A 27,972-nucleotide genomic window follows, 5' to 3' on the forward strand; every position below is an offset into this window, starting at 1 on the left:
AACAGCAGCACACAACCTGTGGAATGGTTTTCTATACTACAAGATTTTTTTTTAAACTATAATTTTAGATATAGTAAAACATATATCAAATTAGGCAAGGTACACAATCACATAGCTATTTCAATGTACTCCAACAAGTTGCAGAACTGAAGACTGTTTCACTGGAATGATGCCCTGTGTGACAACTTTAACTGAGAGCCTCACGACAGACACTGAGGGAGTGAGGCACAATGGGGCGTGGAAGGCAAGACGGGCGGGAGCCAGCGTGGGGGGGCGGGGAGAGTAAAGGGGGAGGTAGGGGAGGGAAGAGGAGGGTGGGGGTGGGCCCGGCGGTCTGGTTAAAAGGGAAGCTCCTACACCCGAGCTTCCCTTTTGCGATCCAGACCTCTACCGGTTACCTGCAGTTTTCTTTGCCTGCTGGCTGGTTACTTCGCTTTCGCTTTCGATTTGCAAGTCCAGGCAGGAGGACGCCGCGTGGCTCCCCTCCTTCCTCGAGTCCAGAATCGCGCTGCTCGTCTCATCTCGCAAGATACATTGTAGCGTGGTCGCTGCCGCGCTGCTTCGATCGCTGGACGTTGCTGATCCTTCGGAACCGTATGTAAAAAAAAAAAAAAAGTTACTGCATTCTGGCTGTTTTATTATGCTAGGAGCTGGCAGGCTTCTTTAGTTCTCGCCAATGCTTGCTCCAAAGTGCCTGTGTGTGCCTCTAACCAGGGGGGGCTGTACATAAGAAGGGAGCCCGCATGTGCTAGTGATGTAATTCACCAGCGTTATATATACATTTTGCTTGCTTTGCGATTACAGATGTTTTGTAGTAACGTGGTCTTCTGGCTAGGTTTTGTGCTCTGCCTGCATATATATGCCTTTGCTGGTGTGTGTATAAGCCTTGAACGCAGGAGACCGCATGTGACGATGTGGCTTTCGACCGTCCTGCAGGTCCTGCAGTCTTGCTGGCTAATTTTCTGTGCTAAGTTTGTGCTCTGCCTGTAAACATTACGTGCTTTGCCCGCATGTCCACTGTTCTTGCTGGCTGGGCTGGGGGTTGGGGGGTTCAGTCCGGGTGGGAAGGGGGAGATTCCCGTGGGTCTTAATTTGCAACAAGTGTGTTCTGCCTATTGGCCTGCTTTATGGGGCATTAAAAAAAAAAAAAATTCTTTATATAAGCATTGTTGTTCGGGAAATGCGTGGATATTCCACATGCGTGGATATGGGGGGGGGCGGTACAAAAAAAAAAAAATGTCCTGGATCATTGTGTGATTTGCCTGTGTGCCCGCATGTCCGGGTCCAGCGGTCTTGCTGGCTGGGCTGGGGGTTTCAGTCCGGGTGGGGGAAGGGGAGAATCACTCGTGTCTTAATTTGCTTGGGTCTTTATTTGCACATGTGTGGGTTTTTTTTTTTTTCTGCCTATTTGCCTGCTTTATGGGGGCTTATATTAAAAAAAAAAAAAAAATTTCTTTATAGAAGTATGGTGAGTGGTTCGGGACATGCGTGCATCTTCCATGCCTGATATAAAGGGGACTGGACAAAAAAGGGAAAACATGTCCTGGATGCACAAAGTAACAAGCACATGGAGGCATGCTTGTATAGCTACAATATGGTTAGAGTGCTGTTAGTGTACAGGGTGGCAGCCATGTTTGCATTAAGGCTGGGGGAGTAAAAGGGAAGGAACTTGGGGAAGGTGCTTGACTGCACATCTCGCATTAAGGCACATGGCAGCCAATTTTTTCATCGGGGCACATGGCAGCAGCCATTTTGCATTGGGGCACATGGCGGCAGCCATTTTGCATTGGGGCACATGGCGGCAGCCATTTTGCATTGGGGCACATGGCAGCAGACATTGCATTGGGGGGGGCTACCTTATTCCTATACAAAAAAAAAAAAAAAAAATAGAAAGAAAATTAATTACATACGAATATAACAATACTAATAATGAATAATGAAATTATTATTTGCTGCCGTTATATATTATTGCGCATCTGCTGCTAATCCCTTCCCCTTCCTTTCAGCCAACAACATGGCCCCCATTAGAAGGGACCGTGGACACGCAAAAAAGGTCTCATCACAGCAAATTTCACATGGCGCGTCGATGCCAGACGGCGCGCCGATGCCAGACGCGTCAGCCTCCAACGACGCCGTGGCCAGAACGCCAAGGAGGAGCAGAAGCCCACGGAGATCGCCCAATGCTGAACGCCAACCCCCGACTTCTACTCAGCGCAGAGGCAACCGAGCCACATCCGTGACTCCCCCAGACAACGCTGACATAGAACATTTGGTCAACGAGATAAGGGCGCAGGCCGTGACCCATGGGACCGAATGGGTACGGCAACACATGGCAACCTTTAACTCCTCGACCACCCATAATGCACCAAAACGGGTCCATGCGGCCTCCAAGAAGAAAGTTCCCTCCAAGAAAGTTCCCTCTCAAAGATCTTCAAAGTCTTCGGCGGGACAATCTTCTGGGCCTACGGCTCCCTCTACAGCCTCTGCTTCAACAAGATCTCAGAGGGGAGCTTCTACACGCACCGAAAGGAATTCAAGATCCCTCCACACTTCATCACGGGCTACCAACACATCAGGAGGTAAGCCCACCAGTGAATCTGACACTTCTCTTTCAGCGAATGGCAGTGACGATGACAGGGCCCTAGCGACAGCAATTCATAACGTGCTTAAATCTCACGCGAGAAAACACTCATCTGCACGCGGCGCTTCAGCGGCGACCGTTTGGGAAGCAGATCCGACACACGACTTGCCATCCTATAGGGATACGCCGGCTGCCCCCCCACTAGGCCTACCTGACGCAAGCGCTGTAGTTTTACCCGAGGCAAGTGTTATCACGCTTGCACCTCATGCAAGCACCCTCACAACCAATTCCAGTGGAAATACTGTTCCGTTGCCACTCTCTAATTCCGTTCCTGGTTTCATACCCGTTCCTCAAGTCACCACCCTGTCTCCGGCAGAAGAAGTTCTATGTGGCGTCATCTCCCTAGCCCACAGCGTTCCACTTACAGTCAAGAACAAGATATGGAGCCATGAGTTTATTGACATATTCACCTTACTAATCACTGATTTAGACGGCGAACCTGAGAAAGGAGGTGTTAACGAGGGAAAAGACAAGCGACCCAAAATTCCCAAAAACATTCATAATTGGATGAAAGCATTCCACATCTTCATGTCCGTAGTAGTCGAATGGGAACCTGACCAAGCCCCTTTTCTCATTCGCTATATCGATACCATAATTAAGGCCCAGAAACGGGGGGGATGGGCCTGGCTTAATTATGATATTAGATTCAGAAAAAGTATGGCTCAAGATCGTGCAATATCCTGGCGGCATAGATTAATTGATTTATGGTTAGACGAAATGACTCTCCATAAGTCATCCTGGCAAGAGAGACCCCTACCGCACTTGTCCGCTACCAGAGACAGAAATTTTCTTACGGGCAATGGGAGGCGTGAATTATGCAGACAATTCAACGCTGGACATTGTACATGGGCAAACTGCAAATACAGGCACACCTGCTCCATTTGTGGTCTGGGCCCTCACCCCGCAACACAATGCCGGAATCCCAGAGACCGAAAACCTTTTCCACAGGGTCCCATCAGTCGCCCAAACGAATTCCATAGCCCCAACACCAGTCAATGTTAGGGCTATGCTTCCATGGTTACAAAGCTACCCGAACCTCTCTCATGCAGCAGAAATTTACAATGGCTTTACATGCGGCTTCCCCATCCCATGTCAACGTTCACCCCACGATTCATTACAGCACCCCCCACGTAATTCACACTCCTTATCCTTACATGAAGAGGAAGCAAAAAAGAAAATTGACTCAGAACGCCTTTTGGGCCGGATAATGGGTCCTTTCACTCGCCCACCATTCCCAAACATGGTTTTTTCCCCTCTCGGCATGGTTCCAAAAAAAGAACCTGGCCGCTATCGCCTCATATATAACCTCTCTTTTCCCCCAGGTAATTCCGTAAACGATCATATTGATCCTCACCTATGCTCAGTGTCCTATACATCATTTGATGCAGCCATCAGTGTCATCAAAAAGGCGGGACACCTGGCACACATGGCCAAGGTGGATATTGAAGCCGCGTTCCGCCTCTTGCCGGTGCACCCAGAGTCCTTCCATTTGCTAGGCTTCCATTTCAGAGGGCAATATTATTATGACCGTTGTATCCCCATGGGCTGCTCGATCTCCTGCTCTTACTTCGAAAGATTTAGTTCCTTTTTGCAGTGGGTCATCGAGAACCAATCGGGATCCAAACTTTTGGTGCACTACTTGGACGATTTCCTCCTAGTGGGGCGGGATAGACATACCTGCAATGACCTTCTATCTGTCACACAAGCAGTAGCCAAAACATTTGGAGTCCCTTTAGCAGAGGACAAGACAGAGGGCCCGGCCAGAGTGATAACATTTTTGGGCAATGAATTGGATGCGCAGGCGCAGCTCTCTCGCCTCCCTTCCGACAAAGTCAGCAAACTACACAAGGCTATTGTTGAGATGCAAAGCTTGAAAAAAGCCACCCTTAGGCAATTTCAATATCTTATTGGTTTACTTTGCTTCGCTTCCAGAGTTATTCCGATGGGCAGGGCTTTCCTGCGTAGGCTTTCCTTGGCCACTGCGGGGGTGCGAAAGAAACACCACCATATACGTGTCTCCGCAGCCATCAAACAGGATTTAAGCATATGGGAAGTATTCTTGCGTAACTTCAATGGGGTAACCTTTTGGCAGCACCCCCCTAGGCAAAACAGCGAACTAGAATTTTTCACTGATGCCTCAGGCGGTGTTGGCTTTGGTATATATTTCAGAGGAGCCTGGTGCGCTACGCGCTGGCCACGGCATTGGTCGCAGCACAAGATTTCTAAGGATCTTACATTTCTTGAGCTGTTTCCAATTGTTGTCGCCCTTAAGATTTGGGGGGAATCACTTTGTTGGTCGCATATTGTTTTTAGATCAGACAACATGGCGGTGGTACAGGTTATAAATGCTCTCTCTGCCCGCACATTCGAGTCTAACGCACTCTTAAGGCAATTAGTGCTGGCATGCTTGCAATTTAATATTACATGCCGCGCTGTGCATATTCCCGGTGTAAGTAACACAATTGCTGACTCCCTATCTCGCCTGCAGCTGACAACATTCCGATGCCTTGCCCCGACAGCAGACCAGCTTCCAACCCCCATACCCGAGGAGGTATGGCTACTTGGCCCCCCGGATTTTGGGATTTGATATTGCAGTCACTTTCTGAAAACACCCGACGAAGTTATAAGCAGGCATGGCTAGACTTTCACAACTTCAGGACCAACGAAATGCAAGAAACAGCAGAGTGGCCTATCTCGCCATACTCCCTTTCACGCTACATACTTCATTGCAAGAACCTTGGAAAATCAAGGGCCTCAGTAGCAAATTGCCTAGCCGGCATATCATTCTTTTCAAGATTACTAGGGTTCCCTGGCTACACATCAATGTTCCCAATAAGGAGGGCTATGTTAGGTTGGCAGAGGGGGGTGGGTATAACGGCAGATAGTAGGAGGCCCATTACCGTTCAAATTCTTAGAAAATTTGTCCAGGCACTAGACAGTGTTTGCTCGGATGACACGGAATGCACCTTATTTAGGTGTGCATTCTCCCTGGCCTTTTATGCAGCCTTACGCGTCAGTGAGCTGACTGCACAATCCACAAACAGATCATCCGCCTCTTGTCTACAGTGGCAAGATACAGTTCTCGAGCGTGACAGGCTGATACTTCGTATTCCCAGGTCTAAGACAGACCAACGGGGTATTGGATCCAATATCATACTACACCAATGGGCTGGGGAACTCACTTGCCCTATCGGGTCCACCACCTTATTCTTAAGACAATGCCCGCCGATCGCGGGGCAGTTGCTAATACACAAGAATGGGAGACCGCTTACACGTTACCAGTTTAGTCGGGTCCTCCACATGTCACTGCACGCAGCAGGCATTGCAGTTTCGGGGTTTTCCACGTACTCGTTCCGCATAGGCGCCGCTACAACTGCTGCAAGCCTGGGTTTACAGGACTAGAAGATAATGGCAATAGGTAGATGGCGATCAGGCAGATTTAGCCGTTATGTACGCCCCCAGCAATACTTCGCCAATAACATGTAAGGTGTTTCACCCCTGTTTTTTGTCCTTTATTTACAGACGGAGCTGAGAACGCGGCTGCGCATCACATGGATCATTGGCCATTCTTATGTGCGTTGGGCACACAAAAGGGCCTTACAGCGGCCTTTGGGGGAACATCTTGGTATGGCGGCCCATCATCTATCGTTGCTTTGGAATGGTATCCCAGGAATGAGATGGGACCAATTAATTCCGACTGTCCTTCAATTGTTAAAATTCAACCCCCCCCCAGATGCGATTATATTGCATCTTGGGGGTAATGACCTGCCGCTGATCAGAAGTGTGGCTTTGACGCAAAAAAATACAACAGGATCTAGTCACCTTGTACAGCATGCTGCCACAGTCGGTAATTATTTGGTCCTATATCATTCCCCATAGGATTTGGAGAGGTGAGCTATCACACTGCGCTATGGAAAAGGTTCGTAAAAAAATAAATAAGTGGATCTCAAAATTTATGCCCACAATCAACGGTTTATCTTTAAAACACGACCTGATAGACGAAAGCCCGGGTTTCTTTAGACCTAACGGTGTTCATCTCTCCGATATAGGGTGGGATATATTTAATAGTGATTTGCAGGATTGTCTTGAAGCTCTCTTGCCCCTAATGGCCGCAGCCGAGCAATGAGTGGGAGGTTTCCTGGTGAGTTCCTGGTGAGTGGGGGGTTTCCCGGTAAGCGGTATCGCTACCGGGGAACCTTGGCGTGGTGACCAGCCGAAGCAACACCCCCGCCTTTAGTTTAAGTAGGCCGTGGCCTGAGGGGCGGCGGCCCTTCGGGGCCACTAGAACAGGCAGCTCAGAAAGGGGCCAGCGGCCAGCGCAGACCCTCGACGCTTCAACGGCCTAGAGGGGCGAGCAAAGAGGCGAATGGACCAATCGACCCTGACTTCCACGGTCGGGTCACCGGTAATTTCGACAGCCCCGGCTTCTACGGCCAAGGAGGGCGCATGCGCAGCAGAAAACTCTGACAGTAGCACAGGTTGGCGGGGGAGCGCTGGTCACTAAGAGTTCAGTTTTTTAACAAGTTACAGTGTTGTTTATGATGGCCAATTATGTTTATTGCTCAATTTAGTAATGTATAATATTACCATTGCTTATTGGGCTGCGGCCATTATTTTGTCCAAACCAATAAAATTCTCGTTATTCAAATGTAATGGTGTGCGTTGTTTCTAAGAGCTACTTGCAGGTATGATAAGGATTACAGACGCAGGCTTTCCACTGCCCACATTGAGAGCCTCACGACAGACACTGAGGGAGTGAGGCACAATGGGGCGTGGAAGGCAAGACGGGCGGGAGCCAGCGTGGGGGGGCGGGGAGAGTAAAGGGGGAGGTAGGGGAGGGAAGAGGAGGGTGGGGGCGGGCCCGGCGGTCTGGTTAAAAGGGAAGCTCCTACAGCCGAGCTTCCCTTTTGTGATCCAGACCTCTACCGGTTACCTGCAGTTTCCCACCCACCCTCCCATCAATTTAGTCCTATTTGTTAATATAGTTAAGGGGTAGGAACCTGTCGCAGCCCTTGGCGTTGCGCATGGCGTGGTGACCAGCCGAAGCAACACCCCCGCCTTTAGTTTAAGTAGGCCGTGGCCTGAGGGGCGGCGGCCCTTCGGGGCCACTAGAACAGGCAGCTCAGAAAGGGGCCAGCGGCCAGCACAGACCCTCGACGCTTCAACGGCCTAGAGGGGCGAGCAAAGAGGCGAATGGACCAATCGACCGTGACTTCCACGGTCGGGTCACCGGTAATTTCGACAGCCCCGGCTTCTACGGCCAAGGAGGGCGCATGCGCAGCAGAAAACTCTGACAGTAGCACAGGTTGGCGGGGGAGCGCTGGTCACTAAGAGTTCAGTTTTTTAACAAGTTACAGTGTTGTTTATGATGGCCAATTATGTTTATTGCTCAATTTAGTAATGTATAATATTACCATTGCTTATTGGGCTGCGGCCATTATTTTGTCCAAACCAATAAAATTATCGTTATTCAAATGTAATGGTGTGCGTTGTTTCTAAGAGCTACTTGCAGGTATGATAAGGATTACAGACGCAGGCTTTCCACTGCCCACATTGTGTGTTGGAGCCTTCTTCCTCATAGTTTGATAGGAAAAGTGCTATTTGCATGGCATCGGTATAGCATGCCAACATCATGCTAAGCGGGTGGAGGGAGAATGCCATGACTTGATTTTTGGGAGGCCTCAGGTAAGGAGAGCAAGGCAGCAGTAACAGGCTGGATTTCAGGATTCAGTGCTGCCTGTAGTGAGAAAGGCTGATGTAGTGGTTGGGGCTTGGAGTTCAGAAAAGAAGCGGGCAGCAGTGGGATGATGTGGGCTGCTGCATGTGACCAGTGGGCGAATGTGGAGTGCTAAGGTGCTGCCAGAATTTGAGAAATTTCAGCTTGGAAACTTTACATGTCCAAAGAGTGTGTAAAAAAAAAAAATGAAATCGTCAAAAAATGAAAAAGAAAACCGATTAAGTTTTAAAGCAGTTGGGTTTGGAGAGGAGGGGTGGAGAGATTAGTGTTTGCGTTTTCATTTGAGAGTTGAAGCGAAGCACTGCTGGGGAACACAGGAAGCCCTGGGAGGATGAGCGAGAGTTAAAGGGGCGGGGCGGCGCAGGGATGCAGCTGCAGGGGATTGGGCGTTGCCGGGAGACGGTGGGTGAAGGGGGCGGGGCTGGGGCTGTTGGTAAGCGGCGGTGCTCCGCGCTGAGCCCGCCAGGCTGCGCTCGGTGCCGGCGCTCGCGCTCCCTCCCCTCGCTCGCTCGCGCTCGCTCTCTCTCTCTCTCCGGCTGCGGCGCTCCCATCGTCCCCCTCCCTCCTCACTCCCCAGTAGCATGCCCGCCGCCGCCGCCCCGCTGCTCCTGCTGCTGCTGCTGACCGGCGGGCCGGGGCGAGGCTCCGGGGCGCAGCCTCTGGCCAGCCCGCCGCCGCCGTGCCGGCTGAAGACCGTCACCGTGTCCACGCTGCCCGTGCTGCGGGAGAACGACATCAGCTGGAGCGGCTCGGCGGCGCCCTCCTCCCCAGGCTCCGGCGGCGGCAGCCCCGAGTCCCGGCTGCTGCTCTTCGTCCGCAATGAGCTGCCCGGCCGCATCGCGGTGCAGGACGACCTGGAGAACACGGAGCTGCCCTTCTTCACGCTGGGTGAGGACCGCTGGGGGCACGTGGGCAGGCGGTGGAGCAAGTGAAAGGGAGGGCAGACCCTGGCATAAAGGGAAACGAATTAGGGGCAGGTACTGGGGTAAATGAATAGAACTGCTGATGCAGACAGGGAAGGGGATGAAATAAAGGTCAAGGCAGGAGGCAGATGGAGAGAACCCCAGGGCAATTGCTGGGAAACAAAGTAGGAGGGCTGGTGCTGGTTGTGGCAGATATCTGGAAGAAGGGCAAATGCCAGGGGCAACTGCAGATGAGGGAGGGGTGCTGGGAAGAGTTAAGGGAAGGTGGAGGACATGAAATTGGGAAGACAGAAAGTTTGCCGGGTTTTTCTAAGGGGGAGGAGAGAGAGATTTCACTAGAACCAGAAATCTGCTGATAGAGAGCTGAGGTAAAAAAATTAAAAAAAAAGAACGAATTAAAAAAAACCCTAAACTGTAAGTTAGGAAAGATAGTAAATTAATGGGGGCCTAATGATATATACAAGAAAGAGGCCCCCAAATTCTGGGTAGCAGCCTCAGATGGGCAAGAGGGCAGAAGTTTAGGCAGACTTGAAGGATATCAGCAACTTATGTACTGGGGTTCAGCAAATTGAGGAAGGGGGTAATAGAAAGCTTGTGCTAATTGTAGAGTTAACCCAAGATTCACACCCTGCTCAGGAACATCTGCATGAACCAGGTGTGGGGAGAAACGACTTTAGGAAGATGGCAAGGAGAATTTCCTGATGGGGGTTTTGAGGAATCCTGAAAAGGTTAATAGGATGGAGAATGTGAAAAGGGACAGGCTGAGAGGCAGAGAGGGCTGGATGAAACCTGGTGGCTATTGCCTACCTATCCGTCATTGTCTCTGTCTGGTACCCTTCTCTCACTCTCTCTCTCTCTTCCTCCTGCTTGTCGTCCTTGCTCAGTGCTGTATTCCGTTTGCTGGGAAGGACTGCATATGTGAGGAGGGAGGAGGAGAAGTACTTTCCCTGTTGAGGGATGCTGCAGGGTTCCAAACACTTGATATTTTTTTGTACATTTTCTACCACTCATCTTTATTTCTGTGATCGTGTTTTGCATGCTAGTGTCGCAGGTGCATTGATGGTAAAGCTGTGTTTATTCTTGCTTGCTGTACTACCTGTTCTAATAAGCCTCTGGTGGGTACTGAGGTTCAGAAAACAGAGACTCTCTGGGAAGAGAGAACAGTCCTGGGGCAAGCTTGCATGCAGGAATGCTAGCCTGTATATACTAATTTCCTTAAACCTTTTATTTTCATGTAGGTTGTGTGATTGTTAGATATTGCACTGTTTATATTATTCCTTGCCTTGCGTGAAAAGTTGGGTTCCAAATTAGAAATAATAATAATTGTGTCTGATGGCGGTCTTGACATTGCTTGGTTCCATTCCTGTCGTGCTGCTCCTGACTTCCTTTTCTGGGCCAGGATCATCCTGATCCTGATGCAGCATCTGATCCTCTCTCCCTGTATGCCCATTGCCCGACTTTATTTTAAGCATTGTTTAGTTTAGTTTTTAATCGCTGCCTGCAGAGAAGTTCAGAAAAAAAAAGTTCGTGAGCTGGCAGAGTTCAAGTGTACTGCTTGATCCACGTGGAGATGCACCGGCAGGAGATTGAAGAAGATTTAGCCTCCCCTTCTCCCCCTCCCCCACTCTTTTAATCTGCAAAGTTTGGTTCTTGCTTTTCTTTTCTTTTTTTTTGCTAGAATGCCGGTTTTCTTGCAGTGATCTATGACCATGCAAGCCTGTCAGTTGTCCTTTACACTGCGTCTTGATTATTTCAAATGAATTCCTGTTTTTGATTCTGTGTCTGTAAGTCTTTGATATTTCAGCTCAGGTGCCCGGACTGCCTGCTTCAAAGCTGAGAATGAGGTCCTTTGCAGTAGTGACTGATGAGAGGCTGAATGACCCCAGGACACCTCTCCCCCCGTTTAGTTTGGCAAAGTGATGGATATGGGGGTTATTTTGTGCAGGGGTTTAGCTCATGTCTCTTTTTCTGCAGTCACTATGCTTCCAGATGCTTTTAAAGAACCTACAGACATTTTGGAAATCCTTTTCTTCCTCGCTGTTAGTTTTTTTTTTAATGTTTTTTCCCCAAATAAAAAAGCTCTGCTACGTAAGGATAACCAAAGTTCTGGCTCTGCTATCCTCTGTTGTTGTTTTTTTCCCTCCCCTTGCTTGCTGTATAGATTAGTGACGGTATAAACTCTTCAGATAGAATGATTTTTCTTTAGTGTGGCTCTGCTCTCTCTGGGGCTTTGGCTCTGATTTCTGGGCACGTCTTGTATGTTTCATTAGCCGCTGGCTCTCTCCGCTTACACACTCCCCCCTTCTCTCTCTCTCTGGTCACGAACGCTGCCTCTCCCGGAATAATGCCTTGGCTTCACCTTAAGAGAGGCTGAGGAAGAAAACGGTGTAATTCGTCTCTCCTCCCACCCCCCCACCCTGTGGTTTTCTACTTGCATGCATGGCAGGTTGGCGTTTAGGATCGGTGCATATACTACCCAGACATGCTATAGAGGAGTCTCCGCCAGGAACTGAGAAAGAGCTGATCTCTGTAACCCTGCTAACACTTACCAAATGCATCTGTAGCTTCTGAGAACAACAACAACAAAAAAATCAAACAGCTGGGTTCAAGGGCCCCGTTTGATCAGGTTGTTCTGTCTGCGCCTGTTTGTGATCGTGTGCCTGGATGTTCGTAGCAATCAGTTCGGCTCTGCGCCTTTGGGAATTGTGCTATGCTGGGGGACTGGTCTGTGTGATGGGAAGCACAAACCCAGGGATGCCTCCTCCTGCCTGATCTGCCCTCTGGGGCCTGATGGTTACAGTCACGTTCTTGAGAATGTTGGCAAGGGCTGGACACACTTCGAGCACTGGCTACATGCGAAACACAGCGGTGGTGGCAGCCTGGGTTACTTAAGGAAAAGGTGTACATGCCATGTATCCCTGGTATTTTTTATTGCTTTTCTTTACAAAAAAAAAACAATATTTTACATCAAAAACCTGAAAGAAAAGGAGAATGCACCTGTAGTAAATTCACAAAACGTTTCCAGAGTAGACATGTATTACATTCAGATCCTCTATTAAGCCCACAATGAGCTGTGAAATATTTTGAAGGTGTGATTAGCAAGCCTGATTCTCTGGAAGGCCAGTAGCCATAGCCATGCCCGCCATGGCCAGCTCACTCTGCTTCCTAGTTCCTTATCCCCATTGGTCTCTGAATTTAGGGCAGCAGACTGCATGCTGCAGGCAGAAGTAATGCAGTGACAGTGACTCAGGGTAAACAGTCCCACCACTGGTCCAATCAGCCCAGGTGGGGACAGGGAGAGAAGTCAAATAAGATAGAAAAGAAGGTACAGCAGTGAAGGACTAAGGGACAGAGAGGATGTGGGGAGGAGAGATTAAGCTAGAGGAGTGCAGAGATTTTTTTTGGGGGGGGGGGGGGCGGGGGAGAGGAGAGAAGACCAAAAGAGGGTGCTGGAAGTGCCAAAAATGTGAGACTCTTAGACTCGAAGGAGAAAATACAGAGAAAGGGAGAAAAAGGAAAAGAAGAGGACAATGGACAAGAAAGAGAAAGCACAAAAGGAGAGAAGGAACTGAAAGTGAAAACTGTAAAATAGTGCTGAAATAGAGAGCTGAAGGATGAAGATTTAACCAGAAACATGCCACAAATGTTGGGAAATGCTTTTATTCTATTTCTCGAAGGAAAATGTTGATGCTTTCAAAGTAAGTTAGAGCAGCTGACAAACCAAAGCTGACTAAGGCTGCTGCATCCAAAGTGATTTTCTGGTTCAAAATTGCAAAGAAGGGAGGGCACAGCCGCAGTGCTGTGCATTTCCGTTCCTGGATCTGGCTCCGCTGTGCGGGCTGGAGGATGCTGCAGAGGCTGCGCCCACAGCCCTCCAGGAGCCAGGAAGTCTCAGCCATTACTAGATAGTGACATCTGGTGCAAGAGCGCCATTGCTGATAGTTTCCAGAGCGACCCACAATCCATGTTTGACAGCCAAAGGACTTTTGCAGAAATAAGTAAGCTAGACAGGAGGGAGAAAGGGAATATAAATGGGGAGAATCTCTTCCACCCCCCACCCTGGTAACTGTGAGTGAATGCTCCTGGTTCATAGTCCCAACTGGGGCACATTCCCATTAGCAGGAGGAAGCTGATGGGCAAAGGAATAAGATAGTGAAAACCAGACACGTCTGTGGATTTTAATTTTACCCTTGGAAAATGATTCTAACCTGATCAGGGTAAATTCCAGGTCCACAGTTAGTCTTCACACTCAGTTTGAAACTGACCGATCAGTTTGAATGAAAATTATTGCACCTCCAGGCAGACAAACTGGATTGAACCTTTGCATAAGTGCCTTTCTCACACCTTTGCTAGAAACACATGGTGTAGATTGTCAACAAGTTTAACTGACTGACTGACTTTGGGAATTAGCCTGTTAAATCTCTGCTTAACTTCCAAAATTTAGCTGAGCAAAATAGGGGCAGCACCAGGGATATTTCAGGACAGACATATGACTTAGCAGCTAACCCCAGCCATACAAGTCGGAAGCAGGTTATCCTGTTATGTCAATAATTTTGACCAGCTAGATTTAGGGGAATTTTCAGCTGAAAACCTATCTGGTTAGGTTTGCCTGAAAATGTCTCCTAAAAATAACTAGTTAAGGTTAGCAAGCTGTTTTTGCAGCTTAGCTGATTTTTGACACTTGACCTCCATTGCAAGTGAGGCATGCACTTCAGGGTAGGTGAGACTCCTAAATGGTGTACGCACACCAAAAAACAAACCACTCTGCATGCTGCAAATGATAGAAAAACATTTACAGCACAAAATAATACTCACCTTCTACAAATTAAACAAACCACTGTCAAGCCGTTCATTTTGGAATTTCTTATGCTGCTCCTTTAAGCCCCTGGGAGATGCCAAGTTGAAAACTGTCACTAATGACCTTACATGGAACGGGGTCTTTATTGGATTGTGTACTATATACAGTGTTATTCTTGACATCATAGTCAGTATGGGCTAATCAGATCCAGTGAGTGTCAGGTGATTTGTGACTTTTGTTTGCTAACATGGCTGCCCCAGGAGTGAAGAAAAGTTGTAGGGGGTTTCTGAAGGAATTTCAAAAGCAATTGTAGTAGTAGTGGACTTTTGGAGTGCTGCACAGTACATGGAGAGAAACATTTTCCTTAAAAACAAACAAACAAACAAAAACCCCTGAATGACTCTCACACTCCTCGTAGTCTTAGTCATTATTCCAAAGCCAATCAGAAGCCTTTTTTCTTGGCACAAGCCCATGAACTACTTCTATGCAATGGGGAATAATGATAATGCCATAACCATAATCAGAAAAATCAGCAGTAAATTTGCAATCTGATTTTTTTTCAATAATTTTTGCCTTTATCTAGGTTATTTTCCAAACAGAATAGGTGCTGTGTTGTATTAAAAGGATAATGCTCAGAAATAATCATTAGGTACAGACGACACAGTTACAGCAAATGTGAGGGGGCTTCACAAATGCTAAGCTAAGTTCCCAGCCAGCCTTTAGAGTTTAGAGAGACCCACAATCAGCTGTGAAGCCTTGTACAAGGTTGCCCTTCAGAGATGACTTCACCTTCCCTTTGAAGGCATGGGATAAGCTTAGTTTCCATCCCCCACAGACAAGTGAAGGGGAAGCCAGAGATCAGCTGGGATCTGTGGCATTGCAAGCAGACAGGATAGGCCTTACAGTGCTTTCTATAGGCTTGGAGGTGGGCCCATGCATGTCAGAAGACCAGGGCCCCACACCCTCTGAAGGTCAGTCCTGGCTGCCACATGGGCAGAGAGAGACTGGCAAAGGGAGGGGGAAGGGAGAGAAGGGGAGGGGAATACAGATGAAAAAGTGGAAGAAATGTTAACTATATAAAACAAAAAAATGACAAAATAAAAAAAAGATGAAAAAAAAACTAAGACAACAAAAATAGAAAAGTGAGTGAAAACAGTAAAAAAAAAGTTGAGCTAGATGGGGTGGCATTTTCTCTTTGCTGCTAAATGAAATTTGCAATGGCACCCATGTTTTTAGAAAATATTTCCACCCCTGCATTACAGACTACAATGTACACCTTTCATTGTCAACATAACCTTTATTTTTACCATTACTTTTTCTGTATTCACCCTCCTGTCTTTCATGCTCTCTCTGTTCAGGGTTTGGGGCAAATGCAAGCTGCTCTGAGAAGGTTGGTACAGTAGAGTCCGGCTTACATAGTAACATACATTAAATGATGGAGGATAAAGGCCAAAATGGTCCATCCAGTCAGCCCAGCAATGTGCTTAGGGTTGAAATTGCCACTCCATACAGATTACACTCCGGCCTTCTATTTAGGGTTGTAACTGCCACTCTGTGCAGGTTACCCCCATGCAGAAATGTTACATCAAAATTTACCACAAGTTACCCCATAATTTCATTTCCATCCTTCAGCCAGTAGGGGTTCCCTATGCTTATCCCATGCACTTCTGAATTTCATTACTGTTCTTGTCTTCATTACCTTTTCCAGGAGCACATTCCTTGTGTCCACCAACCTTTCCATGAAAAACTATTTCCTGCCATTGTTCCTGAGTCTACCCCCTTGGAGTTTCATATCACAACCCCTAGTTCTATAGCTTCCTTCTCACAGGAAAAAGTTTGCACTATTACCTTTCAGTTATTTAAAAGCGTGTATCATGTCCCCCCTATCTCTCCTCCCCTCTAGGGTAGGTCCTCAAGTCTCATCTCCTATGTCTTTCGGTGCTAACCCCATACCATCTTCGTTGCCTTTCTTCTATCCTATCTCTGTCCTTTTTGAGATACGGTCTACAAAACTGAACACAGTGCTCCAAAGGAGGCCTTACCATAGACCAGTACAGGGCCATGATCATCTCCTTTTTCCTGCTGGTAATTCTTCTCCCTATGCAGCCTAGCATCCATCTGGCCTGAGTCACCGCTCTGTCACACTGCTTCACTACCTTCAGATCATTAGAGGCTATCATCTCAGGGCCTCTCTCTCTCTCCCGGTGCGCGTGCGCATCTATCTCTTGCCCACCAACACATACATTTCCTTTGGATTACTGCACCCCAAATTCATGACTGCACTTCTTAATATTGAATCCTAACTGCCAAACCTTCAATCACTCCTGGGGCTTTCTTAGATCAGTTCGTATTCTTTCTACACCTTCAGGGGTGTCCATTCTGTTGGCGATCTAAGTGACATCTGCAAAAAGACAAAACTTCCTTTTTTAACTCCTGTGCAATATCACTCTCAAAGATATTGAACAGAACTGGACTGATTCCTGATGCACTACACTTATCACTTTTCTCTCCTCGTAGTGAGATCCATTTATCAGTACTCACTGTCCTCTCTCTGTCAACAAGTTTCTAATCCATTCCACCACCTTGGGACTCACGCCCAGGCTGCTCATTTTATTCATGAGCCTCCTATGCAGGCCCGTGTGAAAAAGCAAACTCAGATTTGTAATAACGGCCTCAGCTGCAATAGGGCAAACTGCCCAAAACCTTTAAACGCTAATAACGTTTGCAATGAAAGGGAATTTTTGGTTGGGTTTAACTGCAAGGAAGTACTGCTTCTTTGACTGGTTTTACAGAATTAGGAGGAGGTGCATTTTGGATGAAGAGGATCATTTCCAGAGGTAAGTTTCTAAAAAAAAAAAAAAAGTGCCAGGTCTGAGTTAGTGGCAGCGCCCCACCGGGGAAAAGGAAGCAAGTTCAAAAGCATTCCAGGTCGGTGATTGACTTGGGCATGACCTGGCAGAAAATCACCACTGGTTGTCTCTGACCTCCCGTGACAAGTGCCTCAGAAGCCCCTCTTGCCTCTGCAGCTGACACAGTAGGATACAGCACTGCAATCGTTGCTTAGGCAGGCCCAGTTCTGAACTGCCCTTGAACCCCAGGTTACGTTTGAGCATCCCCCCGCTCTCACCCCACACATACACACACCGCTGCTCAGGAAGCCCTCTCTCCCCCTTAGGTGGATGACAGAAGCAGGACTTGAGCCCGTCTGTGCAATCCCTGGCTCCAGTACCTTGTGCCCATTAAGCTGCATAAACCCTGCTGGGGAAACAAGCATCAAGGAGCCGTCTGACAGAATTTCTGCTTCCAGAGTACCCATATTGACCAGCTAGTGGCAACAAAAGATTAAGCATGGAGAGAACAGCGTTTGCTTCTAAATGAACTTCCAGGCAATCAGCAGGAATCTGCTGAGAAAGGAGGGGCGCGGGGGACTTCCCGAAGCAAGGCTCGGAAAAGCAGGTCTGTGCTGGCGCTCCTCTTCCTCCCCCTTCTCCTCCACCTCTTAAAGGTGATAAGAAGAGGTAAATCCCAAGCAATAACAGTTCTCCACCTTTCCGGAGGATTCTGAATATTCTTTCTTTTCTTTGTCTGCCTCTCTCTTCTCTGCAGTTCCTGTCTTCCCCCACCAGCCTTACCCACCAGTGTTTTCATATTGGTAAAGATGCTGAATGTAACAAAGATCTGTCTGAAAAAGTCCATCGGGTTCTTTGCCAGGGTGGGAAGCCTTTCCGCAGATCCTCTGCAGATTTTTCTACACTGGGCATTTGAATTCAGTAGTAGGGTAGCAAACTAATGGCATGATTTACTTAGCTTTTTCCCTATAGACACAGGATGGGAAAAAAATACCTTCGGAAATCAGGTCCTAAGACCTGGTTTACTAAGCAGTTTTCCTATAGATGGGCCCCTAATTCGGCAAACTCATGAGTTCTTCAGGAGGACCTGGAAGTAGGATGTAATGCTTTATTTGTAAAGGTTCACAGAGGGATCCGAGCATGAACAGGGGAGGGAGAGCACTGCATCCAAGGGCACATGAGTAAAAAGCAGCCTTTACTTCAGATGTTTTAGAAGATATCCGAGGGCAATTTGCCTTTATTCCCAGCTTGAAATTAAATATTTGTATCTTTAAAAATGGAAATCAAGTATGTGAAATGCAAATGGTGGTCTGGTCTTTGCTATATTCAGTATAACTGCTTTATTATTTAAAAGTGAGAGTATTTTTCATCATATGAGTTTAAATGTGCTTTTCAGTCACTTCTGGTGGGACAGATTTTTTTTTTCTGTTTATGGTATGTAGTCCTCTTGTGATTAATAATGACTGGCTTGGTGTGGGGCTGGTTCTGGTGTAGACATCTTCCATTCTTCATTCCCCCCTAAATGCTGAGAGCAGAACAAAATTGCCCCAGCCAGGAATAGTTGAGAAATGATCCTTAAAGGTCCAAGACTTTCTTAGAGGTGTAATGTCCTGGCATCACCGCGACTTGGAAAGAGCCAGAGATGATCAAGAAGACTAATCATAGTCTCTGAGAATTTGACAGACCTGTGGTCAGAAAGACACTTGAATACAGGGTTGTCTTCTTTACTGGATATGCAGTGATGTAACTGTATATTATTAAACTGTGGAATCCTAGGTAACCATAACTTTGGGGTTATGGTTACTGTAAAATATAGAATCAGAAATATATCTTATGACAGTGTGAAAAGGAGATTTCTTTTAATTTTTGTGCTCTTCAACAAGACCTGTCTCCTTCTTACACAGGGGCTGATGCAATGAATATGCACTGAAAGCAGGCACTGAACATTCAGCGCCCGCTTTCCTAATGCACCCCCAGGCACTCCTCCTAGAGGTACCATGCAATATTTAAATGCAATATTTAAATTAGGGGGTCACATTATCAAGGAGGTGCTAGAGTCGCTTGCATGCCCCTAATGCCTCTTTGAGAGCAGGAGCCTGTGAGTGTCAGCTGTCCGCTGGTTAGGAAAACAGACGCCAAATTTATCGGCATCCATTTTCCTAAACAGCACACACCCAGGGATTCAAGAAACGGACGCTTGTCAACTGAGTGTCCGTTTCCTGCACTTGACTGCCAGTGCTTTTTTTAAAACTTTTTATTTTTTTAAAGATGTGTTTCTCCTACTTAATATCACAATGATATTAAGTAGGAGGGTGTAGGTGTACTGAAAAGCATTTTTTTCTGCTTTTCTGTACTACTTTTAGGGGCACTCAGCAATTAACGCCTGCTCCGAGCAGGCGTTAATTGCTAGCGCAAAAATGTGTGTCTTAGACGCATATTGTTTTTTTGCATTCGGAGTGAATAACTAATAGCCTCATTCACATGCATTTGCATGTGATGAGCGCTATTAGTTTCACTCCATGTTGGACATGCGGAGGCACTAATCCTCTTATTGCATAAGGGGATTAGGTAGCGCCTATACAACGTGCGTCCAACTGCGAGTTAGTGCGCTCGGCTGAGAGCACTGTATTGCATTGGCCCCTCTGTCTTTCTTGATCAGATATCCATTCTGCAGTCTTCAGTATTTTGCTGCACCCTTCTCACAAACTCAGGTGAAGTACTACAGTGACCTCCTCTGTCTGGCCTAGGGAGCACAGATGAGTAACAGGACCATGCTCTACTTCCAAATGGGTTAAAATACACCTCTTCCATGGGGTTTGGTATGATCCATACTTTGTGGAAGCCTATCTGGCCCTCAGTTTGTCAGCCCAATGCCATTCTCTGTAGGGATGCAAATAGTCTCAAAAATTGATACTACTACCTTCTTTTTGCTGATTTAAAGGTATTTACATGATCAGTTTGAGTTCGACTCTTAAGTGGAATAAACATCAGGTGCTCTGAAAAAAAGGAAATAATATTTTAATGTCATATACATCAATGATAAGAGGCTCCTTAGGTCACTATTTCTGTTTCTGATACACAATCTTCATCAATACACTCATAAAGGTTCTGTGTCATAAATCAAGTGTCTATGCATTAAAATATTCTTTAGCGCTGAATTTTTTCAGCAATTCTGGTGTTTCTCCCATTTCCATTTTGGCACACATTGGCTGTATTTGCCAAGAGCCGCTCCTGTACCTGATTGTAACTCGCCTTGAGTTAGGATTTGGAAAGTTGAGTAATTAAAGCCAAAATCCCAAACCTGGCTGTTTCTTACATTAATAGAGACCTTACAGGTAGAAGTGTCATGAGCGTATCCTCCCATAACTTGTCATTTTAATCAGTGGTGTCAGATGACAAGGATTCATCATCCAAATCACTGACATGAAGATTTATCTTTGCTATTTGGAATTGATTTGCTTGGGGAGGCAGGATCCCATGTTTAGAGTTTGGAATTTAAAACGATTCTACCACATGCTGGGCTTTACTGTAATGCAGCGAGAAGTGACTGTGCTGGGAGCTGATCCTGCATCTTTGTGTTTTCACAGGTCTGGGCCCTAGCCATTAAGCTGCACTCCTAGCCCAATTTCAAAGCGTTGTCTTGGGCTTCTTTCCTGCGTCTGAAAGCCTGTGTAATCCAGTTGCCCCCCATGCATTGCTAGCTGCACTCAGATGCTCAGCCATAAGAGCTGGAGTGATTCTATGCTGGTTATTTTCTGACATCCAGTTAGCAAAGTGTAACCAATCATCCGTCTTGACACTTGTCTCCTATAGACCATTAACATCACATCCACCTGCGCACAGCACTCCAGTAGCAAGTAATTCACCCTCTAGCCTGGTACTTGTCTCTAGGAAACATATGCATCAGGATACAAAGAACCAGCAGCAAATAATTCACCTTCTGTTTATTTATTTGGATTTAATTCCTACCTTTTGAATAAGGAATTCACCCAATGTGGGATACCGCACATACTAGAAAGCATTGCAACAACATGTTTGAAAGCATTATAGCAGTCCCTAGAGTGTTAGGTGTAGCAGCTTGACAGGGATTTAGTCTGAAAAAGGTGGACAATATGGATTCAATCTGAAGTGAAAAAACATCATCACATCAAGGCAATAGGTTATAGCAGGAAGTTCCAGGTGGTTTATGGTAGTCAGTTTAAGATACTCAGATATGGTGTTGTACAGTGTGCTAGTCATTTAAAGGCATGGAGGCAAGTCAGTGTGTATCTGCTTTCCAGGGTGGAAGTAATTAATGGTTTGGCATTACTAGGAGACCAGTAACTTCATATCCTCTTGGGCAGTGTTCCAGCAGAGAGCAATTCACAATCACTAGTCATCATGCTACCTGTATCTAGGAGACCAATGACTTCATATCCACTTGGGCAGTGTTCCAACAGAGAGCAATTCACCAGGCATCTTGTTACCTCAATGCCCAGGTAGAGGTGATGTTACTAGTCTCTAGAAACATCACCTCTACCTGGGCATTGAGCTCTACCACAGAGTACCTGATCACCTGTCCTTCTCTCCTGTGCCCTAGAGATCAGCGAGCTCAGTGTTCTGCAGAGTTACCATTCAGCACTGGTAGATGATGAGGTCTCTGAACAGCAGCAGAGGCAGCAGCAGCATTCAATAAGCCACTTTTGACATCTATCAGTGAGCTGGCAGGGTTACAGAAGGGCATTTACCTCCACTGTTGTTCCCTCCATGACCTGCCAGAGCAGCCGTGCTTAGCGTGAACTTTTAGCAGAGAAGTGCTGATAACACTAATGAAATGCTGTTTGTCTTCATTTACCGGCCGTTACTATCTTCTGGGTCAGATATTCCCCAATGGCAGAGCAAACACAACAAATAGTTGACAAAGGACTGAAGGTATTAAAATCATATCTTTACAGAAGGGACATTAGAACTGCAGTGCTGTCTAGAAACATATCCAAAACAAGGCTATTTAAAGGTCTTAATCACCCCCAGAAATAGACTTCCCCATTTCCTTTGCTCTTTTTATTTCATTCTAGGGCACTGTTTTCATGGTCAGTCTCACTAAGGTCTGGAGCAGCCACACTTAAATCTCTTTTTCTGCCTGTGCACCTGCATATCCCTACTGTTTATCTAGTTAGAATCTGCCTCTCGTAATGCAAGGCCTTTGGGCAGAAATGGGAGAACCAGGGAAGTGTACTGGTACTCAGGAAATATATCTTTTAAAGAAGGGTGGTGGATGTATGTAATGTTCACCCACTGGAGATGGAGGGAGAAAACAACAACAAAAAAAAAGTATTGGAATTCAGAGTAGGTTTAAGAGATGGGAAGTGAGGGTCAAGCCAGAGATCAAGTATTGCAACTAGAAGGGAGAGGAGGTAGCCTACTACTGCTAACTCTACTATTAAACAATTAAATAGTGCTACAAAATATATGTAGCACTATACAGACACACACAAGAGAGAGTCACTGATCCGTAGAGCTTATAATCTAGTCAAGACAGACAGATAAGAGGATTCCATGGTTTGCTGTGGAAAATAAAGGTGAGGTGGGTTAGCATCAGGAAGAAGTATAGTGGAAGTAATGAAAAGAAGCAATAATAATGTTACTCTACAGTGATCTTATATATATCTATATCTACATACATCCTGTACTCTCCTAGAATTCAGGATGGGACCACTGTATTTAATGGGTAAGTTGAGGCAGGGAGGTTGTAACTCTAAGTCAAAAAATCAACTAAATTACCCCCTACATAGCCACTTATATAAACAATTTTTAGAGCTCACATGATAAACCTGCAAAGAAATAATATTAAAATCAATGACAGAAACAAGAGAGAGTAACTGAGAGCCTTCGCATAGTAACACAGTAAATAATGGCAGAAAAAGACTCACGTAGTCCATCCAGCCTGCCCAGCAAGTGTTTTCTCTCTTTCTTTTATTTTATTATGATTTTTTTAAATTTTTAAAAATTTTTATTTTTTATTTATACATTTTTTACAATCTTAGGGGGTCATCCTCTAACGCTATCGCCCGCGAAAAGGGACTTTTTGCATGCGAAAAAGTCCCTTTTCGCTTGCGATAGCTAGCTCAGGGCGGAGTCGGGGCAGAGTCGGCCCCGGAAGAAGAGGAGTTGTGGCTGCACCAGGGGCCGATGCTGTGGACACATCGCTGGCGGCGAAAGGTAAGATTCCTTATCGCTGCCAGTTTCGTGCCGAATAACCACACCTTTTATTCGGAGGTGCAATCGTTGCTAGCTATCGCAGGACCACCCCCCCACCCCCTTAGAGAATCTGCGACCTTAGAGAATCCAGGCCTTAGACAGCAATATAAGCTTGCCAATGAATGGGTCATACAATCATGACAGTAATTAACAATTCCATCACAGAAAACAAAAATTCTAAACAGAATTTTGTAAAAGAAAATTAATTAACTCATCCTTGCCAATAAGAAATATTCCACCTATTATAAAGAAATAGGGAGATCCAAGATTCTTAGTCGGAGCAAAAACGAAATATTTTTGTAATTAAGAAGGTTTCAACATTTTTTTTTTTTTTTTTACTTATCCCTTGACTGGGTTGGATGGCGCTATATTTTGAGGTAAATGAGAATCAAGGAATACATGTAAATCCGGGGGCTCAAAAAACACAAATCTTTCGTTATTAAATTTGACTACACATTTACTAGGGTAACAAGCTACTATCTGAGCACCTCCTGGCACATTTGAAGACATCTTTTTCTACGTATTTGTGTAGCCCTAGTTATGTCCAGGTAAATCCATATTTTTTGACTGAAATAGGATTTCTCTCTATCTCGGAGAAATAATCTCATTATAGTGTCTCTATCAGTAGAAAACATAAATCTGATTCACAGAATCCCCCAAAATTCAACTTGTTCTTCCAAGGATTGCTCCAAAAAATCTGTGAGATTTTCCACAACCTGTTGTTGCGTATCTCTGTTCTGTAGTTGATTCCCCGTTTTCTTCCCAGTATTAATAAAGAAAATCTTCGCTATTGGTGGTATAGCTTCTATGGGAATTTGTAAATTTTCCTGCATATATATTTTAAATTGTTCGATAGGTGAAATTAACTTGCCTCATCAAAAATTTAATACTCTGAGGTTTTTATACCTCATTTCATTCTCCAAATTTTCTATTTTCCTTGTATTTACCATTTCATCTTGAATTAAGCCAGTTTAAATTGACTGTACCTGAGTAACCCGGTTCTCCAGGCCTTCCAATTTTTCAGTGTATGAAAGTAATAATGGATCTATTTGCTTAATTTGGTTCTGTGTCTCAGTCATGATTGAAGATAAATTCACTATTGAAGATTTCAATGCAAGCAAAGCAACCCAAACATTTTCCAGCGTTATTTTTTGTGAGTCGACCCCACACGGAAAATCAATAGCACTTACCGCAACAACTGGACGGCGTTCTTGCCTCAAAACTGAGGCTGCTGTCACTCCTACTTGCTCCTCAGGTGTAGAGGTCAGCAGGGCTGTGCTTGAGCTTTTTTCTCCGCCCTCTCCCAGCCGTTGCTGCTGCAGGAAATCCAAAGACACCATATCCTTGGTGACCTGTAACTTCGCATCACTTTCCCCCGTTTTCCCCCCGATGGGCCCTGTTACAACCGACTCCACGCATTGGGTAACCTGCCCCAAATCCGGGGGCTGTGCAAGGTGAGGCGGCAAGGGCGTCATGGGAGCTCCGGGGCTCAAGGAGGTGTGTGGGTCCAATGCCATCGGTAACTGCTCCTCCCCGACGGCAATAGCAGACGCTTCTCCTGGAGTAATAATGTTTAACGGGGAGAAGAAGCCCTTGATTAAAGCTTGAGCAAGGGTAGAGGTTGGGTTGGTCGAGGATTCCACCCTGACTTTCCCCTTTCTCTTAGTGTGAGGCTTTTTTTTTTTAAGGTAATCAAATCTGTATCAGGAGCAGCTCTTCAACCGACCTTCTTTCAAAACGCCATCTTGGACAGCCATCTTTATGATTTTTTTTATGGGTAGTAACTGCCCCTCCATGCAGATTGCCCCCCATACAGATTATCCTTTATCTTTATTCCCATCCTTTAGCCACTAGGGCTGCTCTGTGTTTATCACAATGCCTTCTGAATTCCATTACCGTTCTTGTCTTCACTATCTCTTCCAGAAGGACATTCTATGCATCCACCATTCTTTCAATGAAAAAATATTTCCTGACGTTGAGTCTGACGCTACCCTTTTGGAGCTTCATAGTATGACCCTCTAGTTCTGCAGTTCTTTTTCCGTTGCAAAAGATATGATTCTTGTGCATCATTAATACCTTTCAGATATTTAAAAGTCTGTATCACGCTTCCCCTGTCTCTTCTCTCCTCCAGAATATACATATTTAGGTCCTTCAGTCTCATCTCATAAGTCTTCTGCTGCAGACCCCACACCATTTCGGTTGCCTTTCTTAGGACCACTTCCATTCTGTCTCTACTCTTTTAAGATATGGTCTCCAGAACTGAACACAGTACTCCAAGTAAGGCCTCACCAAAGAACTGTACAAGGGCATTATCCCTTCTTTATTCCTGTCGGTTATGCCATTTTCTAGGCAGCCCAGCAGTTTTCTGGCCATAGCCACCAACTTGTCACATTACTTTGCCATTTTCAGATCGTCAGACACTGTCACCCCAAGGTCTTTTTCTCAGTCTGTGCACATCTGTCTTTTGCCCCCTTTTGATTTCTGGACATTTTAAGGTGAATTTTAAAAGTTCTTCGCATGCCAAAGCTGAGAGAAACACGCTGAAGTTGAGCCAGCGTGCGCTGCGTGGATTTAAAAATCATGCAAGTATGCTTATATCTCCTGATATGCGCACACATATTTTTTTTGCAAAAAAGGGATGGGGCATAGGTGTGGTCTGGGGGTGAGGCATGGGCATTCCTAGATTTCTCAATGAAATCTTCTTGTAAGTATTTACACGCACAAAGGTGCGTCGGGGTCCCCTACCGCGTAACTTTACTTCTACTATGGATGGTGTGTAAGTCCTGAAACAAAAGGAACTAAAATGGGGTTTTAAGGGTTGGGTCCAACAGGGTAAAAGGTAGGCTAGTTAACTAGAGGGGTTAGAAAGTCCTATCCTTTACCTGGGCGAACTGGGAATGAACTGGGGAAACTGGTAATCCCGTTGGCGCGTATATCCACTAAATTCCGCCCCTCCCCCCCCATTTAAACAGTAGAGGCGGCATTTGCAAGCACATGTACATGTCTATATAAAATTGTATGCACATGTATGCGGTACAGCCTATTTTATATCAAGTGTGCATATACTCGTGCATGTTATAAAATGGCCATGTCCATTGGTGCAAGCTGGCATATGCACGTAGATATACCCCTGCACAGCTGTTTAAAAATTACCGCCCCCATCATTTTGTTTGGATCTCAAGAAGGAATTCTAGTTCCAGAAAAATAATCAAGAAATATAAAAAGTTGGTCCAATAAAAAGATGTCACCTTATGATTTTTTTATATATTGACTTTTATTTCTGTGGTTTCACCTCATTATCAGCAATACAAACTTGGATGAAGTAATAGGATGGTCATTTGCTTCTCCCATTGATACTTGCTTTTGAACAAGTCAGTTTATCTCCCATTACTTTGGGTATCCACTTAGGTTGTAAGCTATTTGGAGCCGGAATTTATACCTGTGTGTAATTTGATGCACAACACTCTGGGGACAATATTCAGTAGGCCTGTATATTCAGTGGGATAAATGTCCTGCTGAATATACCTACTTAAAGTGGCTACATGTAGCCGGATAACTTGAAAACTTACTGGCTATGTTTGAATATAGGTTTTCAAGTTATCTGGCCGGATAACTTTCTACTTTACTGGATAGCTTCAAAGATATCTAAGCAGCTGTTGGTGTCACCCAAAAAAAAAAAAAAAAATTCTAATGGCCCACAGCCCATTTGTGAGCCTTTTCTTCCCCCACCCCCATAAACATAAATGGCCATTGTTGGGCTCAAAAGTCCCCCCCCCCCCCCCCCATCACGTCACTTTTCCTGGTCTGGTTTCATCAGTTATCCTGGCCTTCATCTCCCCCACCAGTCACAGCAAAAAGAGTCTCACCCCTCCCCCACCCCAGACTCTCCTATCCCCCTCTCTCCAATGGCCAGAACAGATCCCTGCCAGGAGCGAGGGTCTTACTCACCCACTCCCGGCGGCTCCAGCATAAGCTTATGCTTCCATTGCTGCCGATCACAGCGTAGGCTTATGCTTCCAGCGATGCTAATCAGAAGCAGTGCTGGAGCCGCCGCGAGTGGGTAAGACCCTCTCACCTGGCAGGGATCTGTTCTGGCCATCATTAGGGTGGGGGGGGGGGTGGGGGATAGGGGAGTCCGGGTAGGGGAGGGGTGAGACAGTTTCTGCTGTGGCCGGAGGTGAGGATGAAAGCCGGGATAACCGATAACTACTTTTTTTAATGAAACTGCACCAGGAAAGGTGATGGTGGCGGCAGCAGGAGGGGGAAGGGGGCAAGGGATGTGCTTGTATTGGGGCTGCTGAGCTGGACAGGGCTGTTTATGTTAAGAGGGTGGGAGGTGAAAAGCTCACAACTGGGCTGTGGGCTCTTAGAATTATTATTATTTTTTTTTGGGGGGGGGACGACACTAACAGCTACTTAACCAGATATTTGTGAAGATGTCCACTTAAGTAGAAACTTATCCAGCCACACAAGGCCGGATAACTTTAGACCTGCTCTGAAACAGATCTAAAGCTTCCCAGCCAATCTAGCCCGATATACCTGATATTCAGCTAGGTTAGCCAAATATCTTAGCCCCTCCTTGGAATGCCCTTCAAATGTCCCTTTATTATCTGGCTAAATTATAGCTGCATAAGTAGTTTCTGGCTATAATTTATCCAGATATGTGGCTAAATATGCCATATTTGTCATTTAGATGGATAACCTTTGAGTTATCTGACTAAATGGCTTTTGAATATCTACTCCTCTGATTTTGGGCATTCTAGCTAGACTGAGATAAATTAAAAAGT

At 45.9% G+C, this 27,972-nt stretch overlaps 1 protein-coding gene across 1 annotated transcript; it reads left to right on the top strand.

Annotated features, from left to right (window-relative positions):
- The first annotated feature begins 375 nt into the window (after positions 1–375).
- Positions 376–7,289, top strand: LOC115097351. The gene is made up of 3 exons (XM_029613085.1): positions 376–594; positions 2,007–2,579; positions 6,164–7,289. The coding sequence occupies exons 2-3, from the start codon at positions 2,015–2,017 to the stop codon at positions 6,400–6,402; spliced, it is 804 nt and encodes a 267-aa protein (XP_029468945.1). The 5' UTR covers positions 376–594; positions 2,007–2,014; the 3' UTR covers positions 6,403–7,289.
- Positions 7,290–27,972: the final 20,683 nt, after the last annotated feature.

This window comes from Rhinatrema bivittatum, chromosome 8 (assembly GCF_901001135.1).
Source record: "Rhinatrema bivittatum chromosome 8, aRhiBiv1.1, whole genome shotgun sequence".
Lineage (NCBI taxonomy): Eukaryota > Metazoa > Chordata > Amphibia > Gymnophiona > Rhinatrematidae > Rhinatrema > Rhinatrema bivittatum.

Excerpts from the sequence above, each read along its gene's own strand:
- LOC115097351 (XM_029613085.1), top strand. The coding sequence starts at position 2,015 with ATGGCCCCCATTAGAAGGGACCGTGGACACGCAAAAAAGGTCTCATCA. Across the intron at positions 2,580-6,163 it reads GGCTACCAACACATCAGGAG|ACGGAGCTGAGAACGCGGCT; the intron begins GTAAGCCCACCA and ends CTTTATTTACAG.